The sequence below is a fragment of the Branchiostoma floridae genome, chromosome 4, assembly GCF_000003815.2.
Source record: "Branchiostoma floridae strain S238N-H82 chromosome 4, Bfl_VNyyK, whole genome shotgun sequence".
Taxonomy (NCBI): domain Eukaryota; kingdom Metazoa; phylum Chordata; class Leptocardii; order Amphioxiformes; family Branchiostomatidae; genus Branchiostoma; species Branchiostoma floridae.
The window spans coordinates 3821287-3841353 of record NC_049982.1 but is presented as its reverse complement, the minus strand read 5'-3'; the positions used below and the strand labels follow the sequence as shown (position 1 = coordinate 3841353).

General features: G+C 40.2%; 1 protein-coding gene across 7 annotated transcripts in view; it reads left to right on the top strand.

The window, feature by feature from the left end:
• Positions 1 to 18867, top strand: part of LOC118413209 (MAP kinase-activating death domain protein-like) — a 69877-nt gene extending 51010 nt beyond the window's left edge. For 3 of the 7 annotated variants that reach the window (XM_035816429.1, XM_035816427.1, XM_035816432.1), the window contains 13 exons: positions 605 to 633; positions 898 to 989; positions 1892 to 1997; positions 2602 to 2712; positions 4018 to 4125; positions 5116 to 5280; positions 5860 to 5932; positions 7024 to 7092; positions 7970 to 8076; positions 13538 to 13546; positions 15158 to 15227; positions 15765 to 15811; positions 17178 to 18867. In XM_035816429.1, coding sequence (XP_035672322.1) covers positions 605 to 633; positions 898 to 989; positions 1892 to 1997; positions 2602 to 2712; positions 4018 to 4125; positions 5116 to 5280; positions 5860 to 5932; positions 7024 to 7092; positions 7970 to 8076; positions 13538 to 13546; positions 15158 to 15227; positions 15765 to 15811; positions 17178 to 17279 — 1088 coding nt within the window. In that variant the 3' untranslated portion in view covers positions 17280 to 18867. Of the gene's footprint in view, positions 1 to 604; positions 726 to 897; positions 990 to 1891; positions 1998 to 2601; positions 2713 to 4017; positions 4126 to 5115; positions 5281 to 5859; positions 5933 to 7023; positions 7093 to 7969; positions 8077 to 13537; positions 13547 to 15157; positions 15228 to 15764; positions 15812 to 17177 lie in introns of all 7 variants that reach the window. The other 4 variants (XM_035816430.1, XM_035816426.1, XM_035816431.1 and 1 more) reach the window with 2 other exon arrangements.
• The last annotated feature ends 1200 nt before the right edge of the window (positions 18868 to 20067 follow it).

Here is a 20067-nt window from a genome sequence, read left to right as displayed (position 1 = left end):
TCATGCCTCCTCGTAATTTAGAGCTCGCAGACTCGTCGTCCGATCGAATCGCGCCTAATGTGAGGGGGGTATTACAACAGACCTGAGTCAGCTTACATATAGTATGTGCCCTAGGCTACATTTACATGTATGTGACAGGGACTGTCATTCTCATATAGTACTTTTCAGCCATTGCTGAAGCTGTAGGACTGATATCAGGTATACAATTACAAATTAAAGAGGATATTTCAACTTTCAATCTTGGCTAAAAGCATTGACATCTTAAAAGTAACTGCTTGATGAAGTCACTATCCTACATGTATATCTGATGGAAAAGTCTGTTGCCATGGCAGCTCTGTTGACCTCCCTGCTTTTTGGGAAAGGAGCATTCTGCACTGTGAGAAAAGTTGTACTGTCAAATTTCAATCTTGGCTGAAACCATAACATCTTAATATATAAGTAATTGCTTGTTGAATGGTTAAGTCACTATTTTCTACATGTGTGGATTTGGTGGAAAAGCTTGTTGCCATGGCAGCTCTGTACTGCTGACGTCCTATACTATATACATGTATCTGGTGGTGTAGTTTGTTTCCACGGCAACATTGGTAACCTCCGTGCGTTACAGGAAAGGAGCGGTCTGCGCTGTGGGAGAACATGCAGTTCTGGGAGGATGGGTTTCTGGACCTGGTGGCTCAGGAGAGGGAGCTGGTCGGCATGGACCAGGCTCCCGCAGACATGATTGACAGGTCAGTAGGACAGTAGTTATTTCCTGACTTGTGGGAGAACATGCAGTTCTGGGAGGACAGGTTCCTGGACCTGGTGGCTCAGGAGAGGGAGCTGGTGGTCATGGACCAGGCTCCCGCTGACATGATTGACAGGTCAGTAGGACAGTAGTTATTTCCTGACTTGTGGGAGAACATGCAGTTCTGGGAGGATGGGTTCCTGGACCTGGTGGCTCAGGAGAGGGAGCTGGTGGGCATGGACCAGGCTCCCGCGGACATGATTGACAGGTCAGTAGGACAGTAGTTATTTCCTGACTTGTGGGAGAACATGCAGTTCTGGGAGGATGGGTTCCTGGACCTGGTGGCTCAGGAGAGGGAGCTGGTGGGCATGGACCAGGCTCCTGCTGACATGATTGACAGGTCAGTCAAATAGTCACAAGTTGCCTGTGCATCTGTAACAGATGCTTCATCCGTCGTCCCTGGCGGTCGGGGCAAGAAGACACACGTCTCTCCATAGCACTCGATCTTTCATTGCTGCTGCCGAGTCCTCATTGTCAATCCCAGTGTCTCTGGAGATGGTTGCTGGAGTGTGTCTTTCCCCTTGGCCTCCAGGGAATTAATGAAGAGATCACTTCTTCCCAATACTCTTCTTCATTAGTGCTGAGTGCCAAGCAGAGAAAGCAGCATGTACCACTTCTAAAGTCTTTGGAATGACTCGACCGGGGATCAAACTCACGACCTCTATTGTAAATACTTTGATTGTTGATTGTTGAATTTTTTTAAATGTATGGTGTACATTCATGTTGATTGTTTGAACCTTGGAAGATTAGCCCGTAAGGGCTAAAAGGTTTCTTAATAGACAACAATAAACCACAACCTACCGAATGCAAGGCGAACACTCGGCCATTGCACTAGAAGATTAATTTCTGATGACAAATCAGACAGATACAATCTCATGCATATCCTTCAGACCATTGCTGCTATGCATCTCAGGAAGAGGAAGGCTTAAATATATCTATCTGCAGACATGAATGACAGTTCAGACAGACTTTATAAACTTGTCAGGATGGTACACGTATAATATTGACATGATTGTGGTTTAACACTCATAGTCTTGCAGAGTGTTGATATAAGTTCATAAAAGTTCAGTTGTCATCACTGTTTTAATTCTGTGAAATGTGCCTTCCCAGGTACAAGGCCATGAGTGCTGAGGACAGAAAACGTCTGGAAGAAGATGAGGACAAACTACTGTCAACTCAGTTGTTCAACTTGGTGGCCTACATGGTCTCCATGCAGGTTTGTAGGATGATTCAAACTTCAGGGAGGGATGCAAAACAACAACAAACAGGAGATTTTTACATGTACAGACTAAGTAAAAAAACAATATCAAAATGGTAGAAATCTACTTGTCAAATCTACAGACAATAATCCTGAGTCATAAGGATATAAGCATGAAATGTCATAACTGATATTAGAACCGCAAAAGGCATACCTAAAAAGACTGCCTTTCAGAAAAGACATAAAATGTTGGTCCCTAGGCCCTGTATGATGATGTGCCTCAAGCACATTTAGGGGAATGGACCAGCAGTCTTTCCCCTGTAAAAATATACCTTTTCACTTTACACTTTTCACTTGATTTATTTTACCAGTAATTACATCTCAGGCCGGAAATCGGCCTGCTTTTCAGGTAATCCTGGACATAAAAGTACAAAGTACACATAGCACATATACAATGCATAATAAAATTATCCAATATCAAAGTCCATGCTACTGAAACAGCAAGGAAAATTAGGTATGACCAGGTATGTGCCACAAGACGCTACAACGATGAACAACAACAGTGTTTTTACAACATTTCTTCAGTATTACATGACCCGTATGTCTTGTCACTGTTTTGCAGGTGAGTAAGAACGAGTGTCGGCGGAAGATTCGGAGGCTGCTGGGGAAGTCCCACATCGGGCTGCTGTACAGCCAGGATGTCATGGACGTGCTCGATCAGATCAACAACTTGGTGAGTCAGAAAATGGTCTAGAGGGCCTGGGACTTCATCCAGCGATGAAAGACAGACTGCTCTGGAAGTCAAACTTGCTGCACCTCATAGAGGATGATTAATCATGATGATGATGTCCTGCTACCAGGGCTGTCTCCATGACCCGCCCTTCTGTCCCAAAATGGAAATTTGCTTGTTGGAAACAAATGTTACCCCATCCATCACAAAAATGACATGAAACTGTTGAAAATGTACTTTGATAACCTTAAAATGACATATTGACCCAGCAAAATCATCAACATGGGCTCCAAAACAGGAAACAGGAAAAAATGGAGACAGCCTTGTTGGATACTTACTAATGGTGCTAAAACTAGCATTTACATTTCCATGGTGCTGAAACTGTTGTTAGCATTCCATGGTGCTGAAACTGCTGTTAGAATTCCATGGTGCTGAAACTGATGTTAGCATTCCATGGTGCTGAAACTGTTGTTAGCATTCCATGGTGCTGAAGCTCATGTTAGAATTCCATGGTGCTGAAACTGTAGTTAGCATTCCATGGTGCTGAAACTGTTGTTAGCATTCCATGGTTCTGAAGCTCATGTTAGAATTCCATGGTGCTGAAACTGTAGTTAGCATTCCATGGGACTGAAACTGACGTTAGCATTCCATGGTGCTGAAACTGATGTTAGTATTCTATGGTGCTGAAACTGCTGTTAGCATTCCATGGTGCTGAAACTGATGTTAGCATTCCATGGTGCTGAAACTGATGTTAGCATTCCATGGTGCTGAAAGTGATGTTAGCATTCCATGGTGCTGAAACTGATGGTAGCATTCCATGGTGCTGAAACTGATGTTAGTATTCCATGGTGATGAAATTGATGGTAGCATTCCATGGTGCTGAAACTGATGTTATCTTTCCATGGTGCTGAAAGTGATGTTAGCATTCCATGGTGCTGAAACTGATGTTAGTATTCCATGGTGATGAAATTGATGTTTGCATTCCATGGTGAAGAAACTGCCTTTCCATTCTATGATTTTGAAACTAGCCTTATGGCAGCCCCCAGTTCTTGTTCAAAGCCCTTGGGCCACACAGCTTTGTTCGAGTCATTGCAGCAGGGGGCAAGTCTGCTGGTAGTGTGTGTGTGTGTTCAACTACCATACTTTACTAAATAATGAGTTCTAAGTGTTATACATGTACCTCTATTTGTTTAGGTCACAATTAATTTAGCTAGTCTTTCTGTAGTATATGCATTTAGTGTGTAAATATGAGATTCATATTTTACATTGTACATAGTGTTGAAATAATTTAATGTTTTTCATTTACAGCATGGAAATGACATCGACCTGAAGCCCTACAGCAGCAGGTACATGAGGAAACAGACGTTTGTGGTCCATGCAGGCACGGACACACGGGGAGACCTGCTCTTCATGGAGGTATGTGTGTTTCTGTATAGCTGGTATAACCGCCCTTCAGTGTACACTGCTTTGTGTATTCTCTACTCCATACACTGGGTAAAAATGCCATTCAGAGTAACACCACGGGTCAGGCTTTTGTATCTGTACGTTAGGTATAACCACCTTTCAAGGTAAAACACCAGCATCTCTATCTGTGTTTTGTATAGCTGGTACATGTGTATGACTCTCTTTTGTGTAACACACCAGCTTCTATATAATTCTGTATCTGTATAACCAGTATAACTGACCTTTGGCATAATCTTGAGGCAGATCTACTAGTGACATAATGAGTTTAGCTGGCCAAGGAGTGTTCTGAGCCACCGGTCTCTGTGATGATTTTCTGTGATACATTTTGTACAAATGCATGCCAATATTTGCATGATGACGTGGGACCGCGTGGCACGATCGGGAGCGCGTTGGTCTCAGGCCCGAGAGGTCCCGGGTTCAAATCCGCTTGCCGTGTCACCGATCTTGTGCCCTTGGGAAAGGCACTTTACACGACTTTCCTCACCTAACTCAAGTGTAAATGAGTACATAGCTGCGGCTAGTGGCAGTGACAGGCCCTTGTGGTGGTGAAAGGCCATAGGGGCATGTTCGGGCATGACGCACCCGCCATGACACATGAGTCAGGGGTAGGAGGAACCCCTTGCATCCTTGGTCGGAAGTCCTCCTAGGAGACGGAAACTCCAAACAACAAACCTCTGTGGATCTGCCGCTACCAGCCCAAAGCTGCCTAGGCAGATCCGTGTAATGAGTTGTATCATTGGCAAATAAATAAATTTGCATGATATGTCAGTGCCAATATATATGAAATACAACACAGTGTATTCCGTATCACCCGAGGTACCAGCCCGACCGCGGGTCGGATCGCCCGACGGCCGAATCTGTGCGATGCGGAAGTTACACCCGTATCGAACGTTTTCGCGTCACAGGTATGACATAATGACCAATATCTCCTCTGCCCACCAGGTGTGTGATGATGCCATCGTGCTGAGGACCGGGAACGGCCAGATCCAGGAGAGGTGGTGGTACGAGAAGCTCATCAACATGACCTACTGCCCCAAAACCAAGGTGCTGTGCCTCTGGAGGAAGAAGGACAACCAGACACAGCTCAACAAGTTTTACACCAAGAAGGTTGGTCTCATGATTTTAGTTAGTTCGTTAGTTTTTGTACCATCCTCCAGAATCTTTTTTGCTTGCCATGATAAGCGAGCAAAAAGACTGAGCTAGCAGTTACTGTGGAGGTTGGTACCCAGGCTAACTTTATGTGCAATGTATGTATTTGGACTACAGTCAAAACTGTCCCAGAAGACCACACAGGGGAGCAATAAAATCAGGTCTTTGTGAACAGGATTGTTATTTATCTTATTGTTATCTACATGTGTACGGGGCCAGGTGGCCATTTTGCAAAGATTATTACTATTTAATACACATTTGACTGTGAAGTAAATTAAATATTACTTTCCAAGTAAGAAAAGAATTTTTAATGCAATCATGAGTTGTAAATAGAATTATGGTGACACATTGAACTACATGTAAGGGATAAAGAACATGATACTCAGAACGTTTAAGTCAGTTTGACTGTGGTGTCCGCCATTAAGCTGTCGAGAGCTTTATGATACTAGTATGATGGTCTTGCATGCAAACGCAATACATCAGACTTGTTGTAAAGAATGTACTATTTGTGTTCACCCCTCACGTGTTCACCCTCAGTGCAAGGAGCTTTACTTCTGCGTGAAGGATAGCATGGAGAAGGCTGCCGCTAAGCAGAATGGGAAGAAACCAGGTAAGAAAGTCGTCCAACATATCTTTGAGATTCATTTTCCATTTTAGGTAACCATAATAGTATTCAACAAATCTCTATGAGATTTTACATCTTTGATGGTTTAAAGAATGTCCTTTATGAATCAGTAGTACTTCTACACTCCTTTCCAGCAATGTTATCCAACTTGAATCAGCACCTAGCTGAATCCTTGAAACCATTAAGAATAAACAGTTTAAAGTAGTAGGTAAATAGCCTGTTAAAGAAGTTGGAGAGGACAAGCAATGGGTCTGTTAAATGAGTGGCAAATAAAATGATTGTTAACATTCAGTTACTAACACCCTACATTGTAATTTAAGACATTTGCATGTAATTAAAATTTTAGCCAAGATCAGTGTGATAACAAAATCACTTCAAAGAACTTTCTACTTCCCTGCCTTAAAACTAAAGTTCTCTCTCTGGTGCTTTCCCAACTAATCTACTAAAGCACTAAAATCTCTTCTTGGGAGAAGGAATAACTCCACTCCATTCATTGTTTCTTGCCACGAATTGGATGACTTGCACCTTGGGTAAGTGCATGTGACTTCTGGAACTGTACAACTGAAAGTTACAGAGCAGTTACATTTTTGATTTAGGACGACAAAGACTCTTCAAAAGACCCTTTGATTCTAACCTGGAATCAGTCTAGTACTGTTACAGAATCCTCCTATGCACGGTCCCCAACGGCACTAGCTGACTGCTTATTGGGGCCCTGCTGTCTGGAGGCCCACCAGCGGTTACTGTGAGCGTCGCCACAAACCTGCTGTCAGCCAATCAGAGAATAGGCCTTTCTTGGCCTTTTTGTTTTCGAAAGGGATCTCCCAAAGGCCTGATTGGGCGCTGATTGGCTGATACCCATATAAGGGTACGGTCATTAATATTTATAAGCAGGGCGGTCAGTAACTGATCTGAGTGCTCCAGACAGCAGAGGTGACCACAAGGAGTTTCAACATGACTGCGGTCCCTCTGCATAGGAGAATGTAATACAGTAGTAAATGCAGAAAATCAGCCTTCTTATTCATAGACTACTAGAAAAAGGCAACTGAGTGATTGACCAGGAAACTTGGCCTGTTTAGGGTACAGCCTCCTAGCCAGGCTGATAGGGGAGCTGCCTATGGAAGATGTGCACACACGGAGGAAGGCTGGTCAGTTGTTACTCATGCAGCTCATGGGGTTGGGGAAAGTAACACGGTGGAGGGCTGTCATTCCTTGGGAGCAAGGAGATTTAACAAGCTTGAAAAAAACATTCTTCTGTTGGTCTTTGATGGAAGGTGTAATTTTAACTTTTTAGGGATCAAGTTTGTGGTGGTAGAGTGATTGTCCCTGAACTACTTTAACTACTAGACCAACTGTACATAGAAGGGTTGACAATGGTTTAAGGCTAGACCAGACAGCTGGTTGACTAGTGTAAGTGATTGTGACATAGTGATTGTGATGTTAATACACATGTCATGTGACAGTTATCAAACATGTGACAGTTATTAATAAAGCCAGTCAAATCTTTTCATTCATGTGTGTTCCCATCCAAAAGATTGCATCTAAAATTAAGCAACTAAAGCTGTGTACAAATCCTAGTAATAATTTGCAAAATATGGTGCAAGAATGACCATTGCAGGCCAAAACAGTCAATGTTGTTCTGCAGAATCTTGAATTTATATGAAATGTGAGACATTATCAAATTAAAGTTCAACATTTTGTTGTTGTTTTTGGTCAGAATCTGCAGTTAATGTAAGTCACAGATATCATCCTTTGTTATGACATCTTCAGTTAATAAAAAAGACAAGGTGGGATCCTCAGTCTTCTACTGTCTCAGAAAAGAGTCAAACCCAACAAGTTACTGTGAAGATTTAGCTGTTAAGATTTAGACATGTTCTATATTGTTCTATTAGTCTATTTGTTTGCCCCCTTTCATGTTACCTGCAATTAATCCTCAGCAAGAATTTGCAATAAACTATTGATATGCAGAATTTCTATGTTTTGGTTAATTTTGTACTAATTGTAAAGTGTTGTGAACCTGCCCAGGACCAGAGCTGGGAGGAGAGTTCCCCATCCAGGACATGCAGACGGGGGAGGGGGGTCTGCTGCAGGTCACCCTCGAGGGCATCAACCTCAAGTTCATCCACACCCAGGTGCGTTCAATGCTGTATTACAATCTTACAGAACATTAGCAATGTGTATGAAGAGGAATTTTGTTGTTTTTTTCTTTTGCATTGATGTGACTTTTGTAGATACTGTAAGATACTGTAAGTAAGAGACTGACAGCAAGAACATCTGGAAGGAAGAGTCCTTTGCCAGGTTGTGATAAATATCTGTTAAAAATATTTTGTTGCATAGACAAACTGATGCTTGTGATCCATAATTGTTGTTGTGTTCTTGATGCAATTACATTATCGTGTTACTTTGTGGCAAGAAGAAGAGATAGTGTTGCTGTAATAATTTGCTCATCCAGCTGGATGAAACCAAGTCAAGTCATTCCAACTGAACCACAAAAGAGTGCAAACAAAGAGCGGAACAAAAATAGATTTAAAACAAATTTACAGCTTTTGGTGGCAAATGCACAGATGCATGGTACATCAGCTCTCCAAGTCTGTGATTTGGCGCACTTTTGTTGACCTTGTCATAAGGACGAAGTTTGGGTGTACTTGTGTTGCCCGCAAGGTTCTTACCGAATGAAACATTGAACATTGAACACTTTTGACAATTTAGCCGCAAGGCATTACTCCACCGTCAAGGCAGGTATATTGTGTTGTCCCTTTCCCAAGGGCTCGGCACTGATGCATGATGGGGGAACACAGAACCTATAGCCAAGTGTAGGTTCTGAACTAGGGCTGGGTATCGGTACAGCGTACCGGTACAAAACCGGTTTTTCTTATTGGACCGGTCCAGAAAAACCGGACCTGAAAAAATTAGGTGGACCGGATGTTGGACCGATTAGAAAATTAACAGATTATTTTATCAGGCATTCACACGTTTTGACGCTTGCAGGTGGAAGAAAATAACAAGAGTGAAGTAGAGTAGAGTTTTACAGTCAATCGTACAGGTGCAGTTAGCGTTGTAGGATTTTAAAACGTCAGTGTAAGTCTAATACTCCACCAAACAGATTTCTTTGTAGTGAAATGGACCATTGGTATGAGTCGTACTGCATCAGGTCCAGGTTCAGGTCCAGACCTGGACCTGATCCTTTGGACCTGAACCGGACCTGGACCTGAATTTTCTGTACCGGTACCCAGCCCTATTCTGAACCCTTAACATTGTGCCATACTGATGCGCCCTTAACTATTCAAAAACCTGCAATTTACAAGAACCACACTTTGGAGGTTCAGTTGGAATGGTTGTGTTTGGTGATTATGAAACTTACATGTACTTGGATTGGACCATAGCAGGAAGAGATCATGATAAAGGATGAAGAGAAGTGAGAGACAGGCAGACCTAAGTTACCCTACCTTTGTAATGCAAATATTACAGGAAAACCTTCAAATCGAATGTGAATCGACTTTGAGAGCTGTTACAACATCAACTTGAATGTTATCGTGAAGCAAAATTTGTTGCATTTTCAAAAAGCTATGCCAAGCAAAATTATTTACCATTTTGCAAAGACTTTATAATTGAATGTGTAGATGTTGTGTTTTTCACTATTTTTTATACACCTGGACTATGCATAGAGGGACTGTTGAAATGTGGTGGCAGAGTTTTACCCTTCTCTACCTTCGCCTTATTTCTGCTGTCAGCTAAGTTCTAACTAAAGGGACTGCATTTCTCTGCACTTCCACCAGATATTCGTTGCCCAAAACTGGAGGGTACATAGAAAGGTCTGTAGTGTGTACCTGGTGTCATGACACGTGTTGGCAAAGAGGGGTACATGGCGGCTGGATTGCACTTATACCTTTGAAGTGAAGTTGGTACCAGTTGCCAAAACTGCTCAACCGACTGGTGCTCAAATAATCTTCTGGATTTAAAACTTACAGTTGATATGCAGGGATATATTGGGAGGTGTTTGGTTGTCTCATGGCATGATATAAGGTCAAAATTCAAGTTCAAATTTGTTCTGCAAAACCTAGTACAAATTTCTTCGAGATACAGTATTTTGATATAGCTCACAAGACATGGAAAGACTTTTTGTTCTGATTCAAATTGAGCTCTAAACTGTGAGTGATTTTCCAAGTGATACCCCTTTTCACTGAGTGACCATCAAGCAACAATTGAGCAACAAAAAAAGTCACATCATCTACAGTAGTTCAAACAAATTTGAGTCACAGATGTTGCACAGTTTTGCATTTTGTTGTCTTACAAATCGTAGTACCTTAATTTACAATGTCATGGTCATGGTCATGGCTCAATTTGTAAAGTCGAAGATTTCCAATTGCAAATCAATCCAATTTGACTCATTCAACAGTTGCTCAAGCATCACTGTGCAGGAGAAAAAGGGCCTAAATATACTAATCTAGATATCATGCTGTGTAGTGACAATCTGGCCTCCCTCGGTGAGTTGCCTGTGCTCTGAATAAAACGCTGCCCTCCTCCTTGTTCCCTTGCAATAACGAGGGAAGGGCCGTTCAGCTGTTAAGGTAAGAGAAGATCAGCAGTTTTTCCATCCAGTGTTCTAGCCAGCCGGAAATTTTTTTTCGTCCCCTGGATTTTGAATGGAAATCTTGTCGAGCGCAAAAGGTGCAAGGTTTCCTAGGAGAACCAGAAAAAATTTTGAAATCTCGACCCCTGGACCCTCTGAAACACTATTACCTGTTATTTTGAGGGGCAAATTTTGCTGGTAGACTCAGCTTGGTTCAATGGTATCTGTGCTGAATTTCTGGAGATCTTTGGAAGATTTAATTTGTTTAATATCATTACAAGCCAATTTTTATCTGTCACAGGGGACGGAATTGGCAAAATTTTCATTCATACCCAGCTGCAAAATTCCGTCAAAGGACGGAAGGACAGACGCTGGCTAGAACCCTGTTTCCATGGTGCATCAATGGAGTCAGCATGGGAAGCAAAGCAGATGTTTTTTCCTCAAGATTTTGTTTGCAGTGAACCCAAAATTTTAGTTTTTGTGTCTCTGTCTTTTTTTTTGTGACATACCTATACAGGGTCAGACAAAAAGGTACATTTTTCAGAGCCTAAAACTGCATTTTTGGTACCAGATGATTGATAAGGAAAATTGTGCAAGATTGCATTTTTTAAAGATGTGTTTGACTGTGTATAGAAATTTAAAGAAGTGACCTCTGTGCCTGTATACTGTGTGGTACCGTATGGCTCTCGGACTGTTTTTCTGAATAACCTGGTAATCTTTAAATCGTAGATACCTGTAGTACAAGTGACCGGTTGTCATTAATACATTCCCTATCTCCATTTACCCTTCTATGCCAGAATGTTTTGATACAAACACAGGGTTCAAAATTCCTGCTCTGAGTCTGTTTGATCATGACGCCTAGAACTGCCTTTTTTCGAGAAAATGACTGCAAGCTTTGTAACGCAAGCTCACCCTTATCCGTGGGGTTCCTGTATCTATTGTTTTTGAAAACGACGGATCTAGGGATATCAAGTAGACGGACAGTGCTTTCAATTGCAATAATAGCAGTTTTAAACCACCATCCGTTGACTAAGTCTTGATATCCTTAGATACCATGTTTTCAAAAACAATGGATGTAGTTTACCCCATGGATAAAGGTGAACTAGTATTAAGGAAAAACAATATTTGTTTCCTTGTACATGGATATTTTTGTGTCATTCAAAGTCCTGAATAGATTGTGTATCCTTTTATTTATAACTTATTTATCCTTTTACAACTCATTCCAGGACTGTTGTGTTTATTTTTGAATACTGTGAAACAAACAAAATATGAAACAATGATTGCAAATACTGCAGTTCTGGCAGTTGTGATTGTTTCCCTTCTGAATATTTTGAGATGCTAGAGTCATTGTGCCATGAGGGAATTTTGAGCCCTGGTGTTTTTGCTTGTTCTGCATGAGTTAAGCATCATTAAATGAATGTTCCGTTTACATGTTTTCTCCCACATGCTTGCTTACATTACAACGATTGATTCCATTGCAGCATGTGTGTACCAGACATCACCTTTCAGAAGAAGTTAATTTCAAAGATCAATTCATGGACATAATGCCCTTCCTAAAGTTCTCCAACAGTTATACTTTGTTAGCACCATTTTACTTCTTTTGATTTGTCTCTGCTTACAGTCAAAAGTAGTTTTTCTTGAATTTTTGGGCTAATTTACAAATGTACAAATGTAAACTGTGATCTCAGCAAGTATCAAAGTATCCAAGCATAAGCAACAGCAATGCATCAGAAGCTGATGATGCAATATTGGTCATTGCTTCTTAAGATTCCTTATTAGTTACACACAATCTATAACATTCTATTGAAATGTGTATTGAGTCTTGGTTTTTTCCATTCCAAGAGCCAGATGTTTTGTGTTTGTTTTTTGGCTGTTTTTTTTTTTTCTGTTCTTCAAAGAAAGACCGATGTCTGGTCACGCACCATTGTGGATGTTCATCTGCTTGTGGAAGTGACTTCTTCTCAGATCTCCTGATTTCTCATCGCTGCTTCTCTCTCTCTCACCCACTCTCTCTCTCTCCTTCTCTCTCACTCACTCACTCTGTCTTTTCCACCTGTCATGGCTCATGCCGACATTTCCATCCACAACAACTCAGTTGACAAGATACTGGATTTTACCTTATTCATTGCTACAAGGATCATCTTCAGATCAAACAGATCAGGCTGCATGTACAAGTACAAGTTAAATCTGGAGAAATTGTAGCCTGATGGTTAACTTAACATTTAGCCCACTAAGCTGCAGCCGTTTTGCACCAAATTTGAATTTGTAATGTAGTTAGGCTGTGCAACAAGTAGCGTGATAAACTTTTTTAGTTTTGCACAATGGGTATTATCTTGTAATAACTGTTTGTTTGGTTGCACTCATTCTTTGAAAAATTCTGATGTTTCAAGAAACAAGAAAAGGGATTCATTTTGTCCTAGCTATCATGAAGAGCTTCAAGATGTAATAATTGTCAGCATTAAAACAAACAGTAATGTGTTATCTTATTGATATGATGCATTAGTCACAAGAATTAAGTGCAGAAATGTGCATTCTTTGCTTGAGAACTCAGTTAGGTAGGAGCTTTTGACTCATCCATAAGTCAACATTTAAATGAGCTAATTGGCCTAAGTAAGTTGACTGTAGCAGTTCTACTGTAGCAAGATAAAATTGCTAAAATGTTGCATGTCGCAAGCCTGAAAAAAAGGCCACATTTCACACGGGACATGCTTCACCTGTGCCAAACCTTGTGAGATGGTGCTCGTACATGTTCGTCATTGCTGCATCCCCCTCTACCCCACCGTACAGTGCAAGGGTCTGCATGGGGGCTCTACCACAGAAACCCAAGCTGTCAATTCTCATAATTTCTTGAGGGTACGGAAGTTACCAAGAAAACGAGTATGAACACAGAATGCTCACAAAATTAATTACAGTGGTAGAACCCCATGTAGACCCTCTGTGCCAGTTTGCATTGTGAAGCTCCCCCATACCCGCCCTCCCAGACCCTAACCTCTTTCTCCTTTCTCTCCCACATGCCTCTATAGGAGCTGGAGGTATACATTCAGTGCCATCACGCTTACAGTGTCAGTAGGATTGGGGAGTTGTCACGGCTGGAAATCTAAATATGCATAGCAAGAGCCTATACAAAAATGTAGATTCCTAGAAACAATGATTTGAGAGGGAAACTTAAGAAGAAAAGTAAAAAGAAAAATAGAACAAAATCACCCACCACTACCACTACACACAAAAAACCTTATCAAATTTCCATGTAGTTTTTCCCTGTCTGACTTTTTTCGTGTTTTTCTGGCTTTTTATGGGAAAATCTGATAATTTTTTCACAATTTTACCAACCCCTGTGCAGACTACAGCTATTACTGACACATCCCCAACATCAAAGCAACCTATTAAAAAAATTAGTGGCAGATGTTGACAAATTTTTACTTTGAAAATGTGTTTAAAAATGAAAAGTTATCATTATCACTATTAGCTTGGATTATGAAATAAAGGTGTGCTTACTGTATTCAAGGTTTCAGAATTTAGGATACATTTGCAATTTAGATTGTCCAGCCCTGTCAGGTGCCCAAGTTGAGTGAATATGCTTATTAGCTTAATGCATAGTACAGAAGCGATCCTTGTACATTCACTAAGAACAACAACTAGATATACTATAGCTCCATAGATAACATGTGTTGTCTATCTAACAGGGTTTGGCATGCTAATAGTTTTGGAGTGATGACGTGTGTGATTGCATTGTGCGTGTGCAATTCATAACCCATCTTTTAACAAATGTGCTTTTTTTCTTTTAAAAAAGAGCGTTTTCACTACTTTACATATAAATGAAGCAGGCAGGTGTTGTTGGCCATGTTGGTGTCCCTATTTGCATGTCATTGGCTCAACATTAATACAACAATGTACATTATTTTATTATTTGTTTCCTCTGCAAATTTTGGGGTATTTTCTGGTGTTCTTGTAACTTTGAGCTTGACTTGCATCAGTTGTTATTTGAGAGGGTCAGAAGAAATTTAAATGTACGAAAACGCTTGAGCTGGGATTCATGGGAATGCAAATAAGACACCAACATGGCCACACACACACACGTAGTGATGACATCATGTGAAAACGCTCTATAGTTGTTTTAGCCATAGTCTTGCTCTGCCTTTCTCTATTATAGTAAATATTATTTGCATTTTTAGTAGATGCATTTTGTATTCTAATATTATTTGCATGGCTTTGTTCTGTCATCCTCATGCTTGAATGACAGTAGTCTAGTAAGACAGAAGTGTGACAAGTTTGTGAGGCTGAAAAGAGCCAAGCCATATATCATCCTGGCTTTAGAGAAGATTCATGACTTCTGTAGAAAAAGCAGAATGTTCAGATGAACAGCAACAGATGTCCAATAAAAACTTGATTGGTAGAAAAGCTCCAAGATTTACTTTGGCATCATATTTTATGGAATGTTAACTTTGTACCCCAGGTCTAAATTTTGATCACGATTTGAATTTCTTTTTTCTGATCATGATACTTAAACCATAATATTGAATTGGTCTGATGTCGAATAGAAGAGATGAGAACCCTAAACTCTGGGAAACTTGTAAGAGGGTAGCGTTAACTTTGCTGTTGAGCACCAGTTGCAGGGCACTAACTGCTTTTCCCCTGCCTTCCAGGCCTTCATTGAACTGAAGGACATCCGCAAGTGCAACACGGAGAAGGGCGTTTTCGTTCTTGAACAGTTTGGTAAGTAACACTGCCGTTTTTGGCCTGGAAAATGCTCTATTCTGACTCTAGTAAGCACCTCCAATGGCTTCCCTTGCCAAATATCAAACTGAATCTTGAATACATGACTTGTAGAACAGACACATGTACATGTACCAGCCTAGGATTTGAAATGCAAGATTGTAAGTTCCCAATCCAATTCCTTATCTATCATTTTTAGTACACAGATTGCAAAAACAACATACATGTGTACCTCAGTGCCTATTGCAACTACAATTGACTGTGCATACACTGCCATCGACCTGCAATTACCATTTCTAGAGCACTGTTTGTATTTTGTATGTTCTCCTATAGGGCCGTTAAGCCATAATAACCAATGCTTTAGGGCTGACATCAATAAGGATTTTACCATTTCACTTTGGACCAAAGGAGGTCATGTTATGTCAAATTTTCTAAAGGGACTAGCAAGAGACATTCGGGGCTGTGTGATTTAATCAACATCTTCATTTGCATTGACCATGTGTTATGTCTTTGCTATGTTTATCTTGTACCTTGCAGATTCCCAGACCAGACAAGTTACTGTTAGAAAATACAAATCATCAATGGTGAGTTGAGTTTCAAGTGTTGAAAACTCGCATAACTCAAAGAGTTGGGTATCTTTTTTTAATGCCACACCAGCTGCAGTTTAATTTCTCAGTTCTTGGATTTCCTACTTCAGAGAGAAAATAGAAACTTTGAAAGAGTGAAACATAGAAAAATCACAATGTGTGATTCAGGATTGTCTGTGTTGTCCCATTTTTTATCATTCATCAATTCATGGATTTCCTACTTCAATTTTCCTTATTTGAAAGAGTGAAACAGAAAAATCACAAGTTGTGTTTAATTCACGATTTGAAGAAAGTCTGTGTTGTCCCATTTTTTCTCATTTGAAAATTCAAGTTTAATCATCCTGGTAACTTTTGTAGCCTTTGATATCATTGGGGATGCATTTTACAGGATGCCCTTTTCTTCTTTTAAATAATATTTCATTTTGCAGAAAGCCAAAATACATTAATTTTTTAAAGAAATTACACTGGTGTGGCTTTACCAGACTTAACGTTAACAGAGACAAAAATAATTTAAATTTGTAATCTTGACTGAAGTTGGATTCAGCTTTGAGCAACTCCCTCTGTGCCTTAAACAGTTTATAAATGTAGTGCTTTAATTTGTAAAAAGTACAATGCATAAATCCTCTTCCTTCCTCTCTTTAGGCAAAGGAGATAAAACATGCAGTGGGAAGCATTACAAGTTACATGTATGTGGATCAAAAAGGGGCTCCTAGTTCAGAACTAGTTGCTGGGTCATCGCAAGTCTTTCAGCACAGGCTGTGGTAAAGGCAGTCTCAAAATTGGCAAAGATTCTGCAAATAGCATTGCAAATTCCCTTTAAAAGGAAATCAAAGCTTATTTTGAGACAGCCCTTACCTCATGCAAGCACCTCTTTTTGCCACCATATCAGTCACCATTGCTGGTGGTAGGTCCCCAAATTGGGCAAAACTAAAAGCATTTAAGAACAACAAACAGCTTCCAGAAGTTTCTTGTGGGGGATGGTTTGATAGCCAGTGGTATTTTATCATGCCATGATGGTGCTGGGAGTTGCTCATTGCTGGATTATGGTGCATGGTGTTCACATGCCTGAACAATTTACCAACTACAGAAGCTATCTTACAAATGTGCATATTTTTCTGTTAAGCACTGCTGGAGTTGACAGCTTATTAGGCAATGATGTCCTAATAGCACAATCACATGTATGCCCAGGATTGTCGTGTTGGCTCTTCCACCACCTATCTATAGTTATAGGATAGGCACTTTAAAATCTTGGGTCCTTAAAGGCCTCACATCATGGACACAATATTTGAGATTCCAGTTAAAAAAAAACACAAATCAATCCTTACTTTAACGACATCTATATGTTTTGACCTTTGTTTTGCAGGCAAATGAAATCTGCTATGCAGTCCTCTGCGTGTTCTCCTATGTAGCAGCAGCAAAGAGCCAGGAGAAGAGGGAACTGGAAGCCAAGTCTCCTGTGAAGTAGACTCACCTCTTCATGTAGACTACAAATAATGTAGGGGTTTTGTAGGCCAACAGCACCATGATAAAACAGTTTGATTGAACAATGTATGGATTGTGTTGGTGAGATGCTTGGGTGAAACTTTGCACACACCATGATCATAATTGAGACCAACAACATAGTGGTACAAGAAAATCATTATATAGGTTTACTATCACATACAATTTGAAGGTAAAAAAAAAGTTCTATCCAACGGCAACGCTATCTGGCAATATTTCAACAACTCAGTCAGCTGCCCTCACTAGGTTGACCTTTGACCTCGGCTGCACATGCAAACTCTGAACTGTGAAATGACTCATAGCTTACACTCTACTGTTGATACCAGCGTTCTTTTTGCAAAAATTTAACCCAGTGCCTCATCAGCACCATCTATTACAGTATAAAGCACAACAGTTGAGCACTTAGCCCCTGGGTGTGACTTTTACCTTTACCTAGTCCCATCCTCATGTTTATGTATGACTATGTATGTAAATATCCCCCAACTATACAGTCACTGTATCATACTCTCTATAGGCAGCTTAACTATGCTACTTACAATAGTGTGAACTTACAGTTGTACTAGTCTGATGCATTTTGCCTTTTCCTAGAGACTACAGTATTTGAAGGTGTTGCACGCATCCAAGCTCTATAGATAGCAATAATTAATGTACCAATGGGACAGACGTCCTTATGTACATAGTGCCTCTCCTATGCCTTAGACATTTTTGAATAGTCAAATGAGATGTTTTTATTGGCCGAGCAGGTTAGCCAATCAGATGGCACAAATTGCCAACTAGCAGTTTTGATTGGTTAATAGATCATGTACATGTTAGATGTGGGGCTTGCTGTTTAGCAAAGTTTTAGGTGATAACTGATTGATGTATAACTGTAATTCTGCAACCAACATGTATAAAGTATATATCATTCCAAAAGCTTTCGTGCAATTGCAAAATTGTTATGAAATGGTGAAAATACATTCATTAAATCTATTGTGTAGATCAATCTATCCATAGGTAGTGTAAACGTACTTGATGAACGTTTACACCAAGTCAGATCAGAAACAGTGCAATTGAGATGACAAATAAGTGAATATAGCTTGAATAATGATGGAACAAATAATCCCCTGAAATGTGAACTTAGTACTATAGTAGAATGTTATGAGAATGGGGAACAAATATAAAAGGTGTGCAATGGTTTTATCGTAAGAATGGAGAAAAAGTGTAATTAGCAGATTGTATAAAGTCTGTGCACCATGAAAATGCACATTTTGTGTACATAGCTAGCTTATAATATTACTATGATAGTAAAACATTCATACTACAACTAGTGGACTGTATAGTACATGCATAGGGTTGTAGAGTTTTGTATTGTTTGCTATATAGTTAAATAGTTGTCATTAACAATATTATAGTGGAGATAGCATCATTGGTGTATCAAGGTTTTAACATGCTATTAGTTTTTTTGTTGTTGCTTGGAACAGAAGTTGCTCTTCTAGAAGGGTTTTTATACATATTAAGTTTATCTTGATTTGCATTGTGAATAAAGACCACTTCTCATCTGCCACAGATTAAAATGTGTCGAATCATATTTTGTAAATTGATTTGTTAGGATAAAACTATTATCCAACTAGATCTCTTTTGCATATCAAATCTAGGATATAAAAACTCTCTCCAACAAGATTTCTCCTGTGTCACTGACGAAAGAAAGGTAATATCCATTCTATTGTAACTCCATATTGAAGATTTTCCACTGTCTTACAACACCAAAATTAACTTACCTCGAATTTTCAGTCGCACTTCCGTCGACCTTCAGGAGGAGTGATGATTCAGTTACCCTGATCACGTGACTTCGTTACTCGAATCACGTGTCTCTAAGTCACGTGATCAGAGTAACTGAATCATCACTCCTGAAGAAGGTCGACTGAAAATTCGAGGTAAGCTAATTTTGGTGTTGTAAGACAGTGGAAAATCTTCAATATGTACTACGTCAACACAGATGAGCTTTCATGCTATTCTAACTCCAGTTTGCCCCTCTGATGGCATGAAAGCAGAAGATGGCTCTCAATTTTGCAGGCGATTATAGAAATTGAAAGGGGCGAGTAAGAACAGAAAGAAACAAATCTGCCGACACCCGGGGTCGAAAGATTACAAATCCAACGTGCAAACCACAACACCAAAAGCTCTAGAGCCATTGGCGTGGTCAGTTTGACAGTGCTTAAACCCCACGACTGAGGTCACATTTCCAAAGCCGAACCCCAGCCGGGCAGCTTTCTGGAACGAAAAGTATTATGCAAAATACCCAGAACGCAAGATAATAATTAATCATTGGCATAATTTGTACATATTCCGTGGTAGAAATTTTATTTTTCGTTTCGCGACATCTCTACCGGACCTGGGATGTAATGTGACCATAGCATAACTCCCAACCGTGATCTGTGAATGTCCGAACTAAGACCATGGTAGTTAAAGCATAATAATATACACATAACTTGATATACACTGCGTTTCCCCTAAACTAGTAAAAGTCTGACTTTCAAGCAAACTGCCACTTTGTGTCATTAAGCCTCTAGCCACTGAAGAAGTTGTAAAAAAAGGAAACGGGTTTGGCAGGCTGTAATAAGTTGGAAACTGGGACTATATGCGGCACTAGATGTCTTACTGAGGGATGGCTATGGTGCGATAAATGTCGGTCAGCTGAGGAATGAGTCCACTCTACTATATCCAGCATTCAAACTGCAACAGAAATGACGACACTTCTCTGGACACACGCGTTG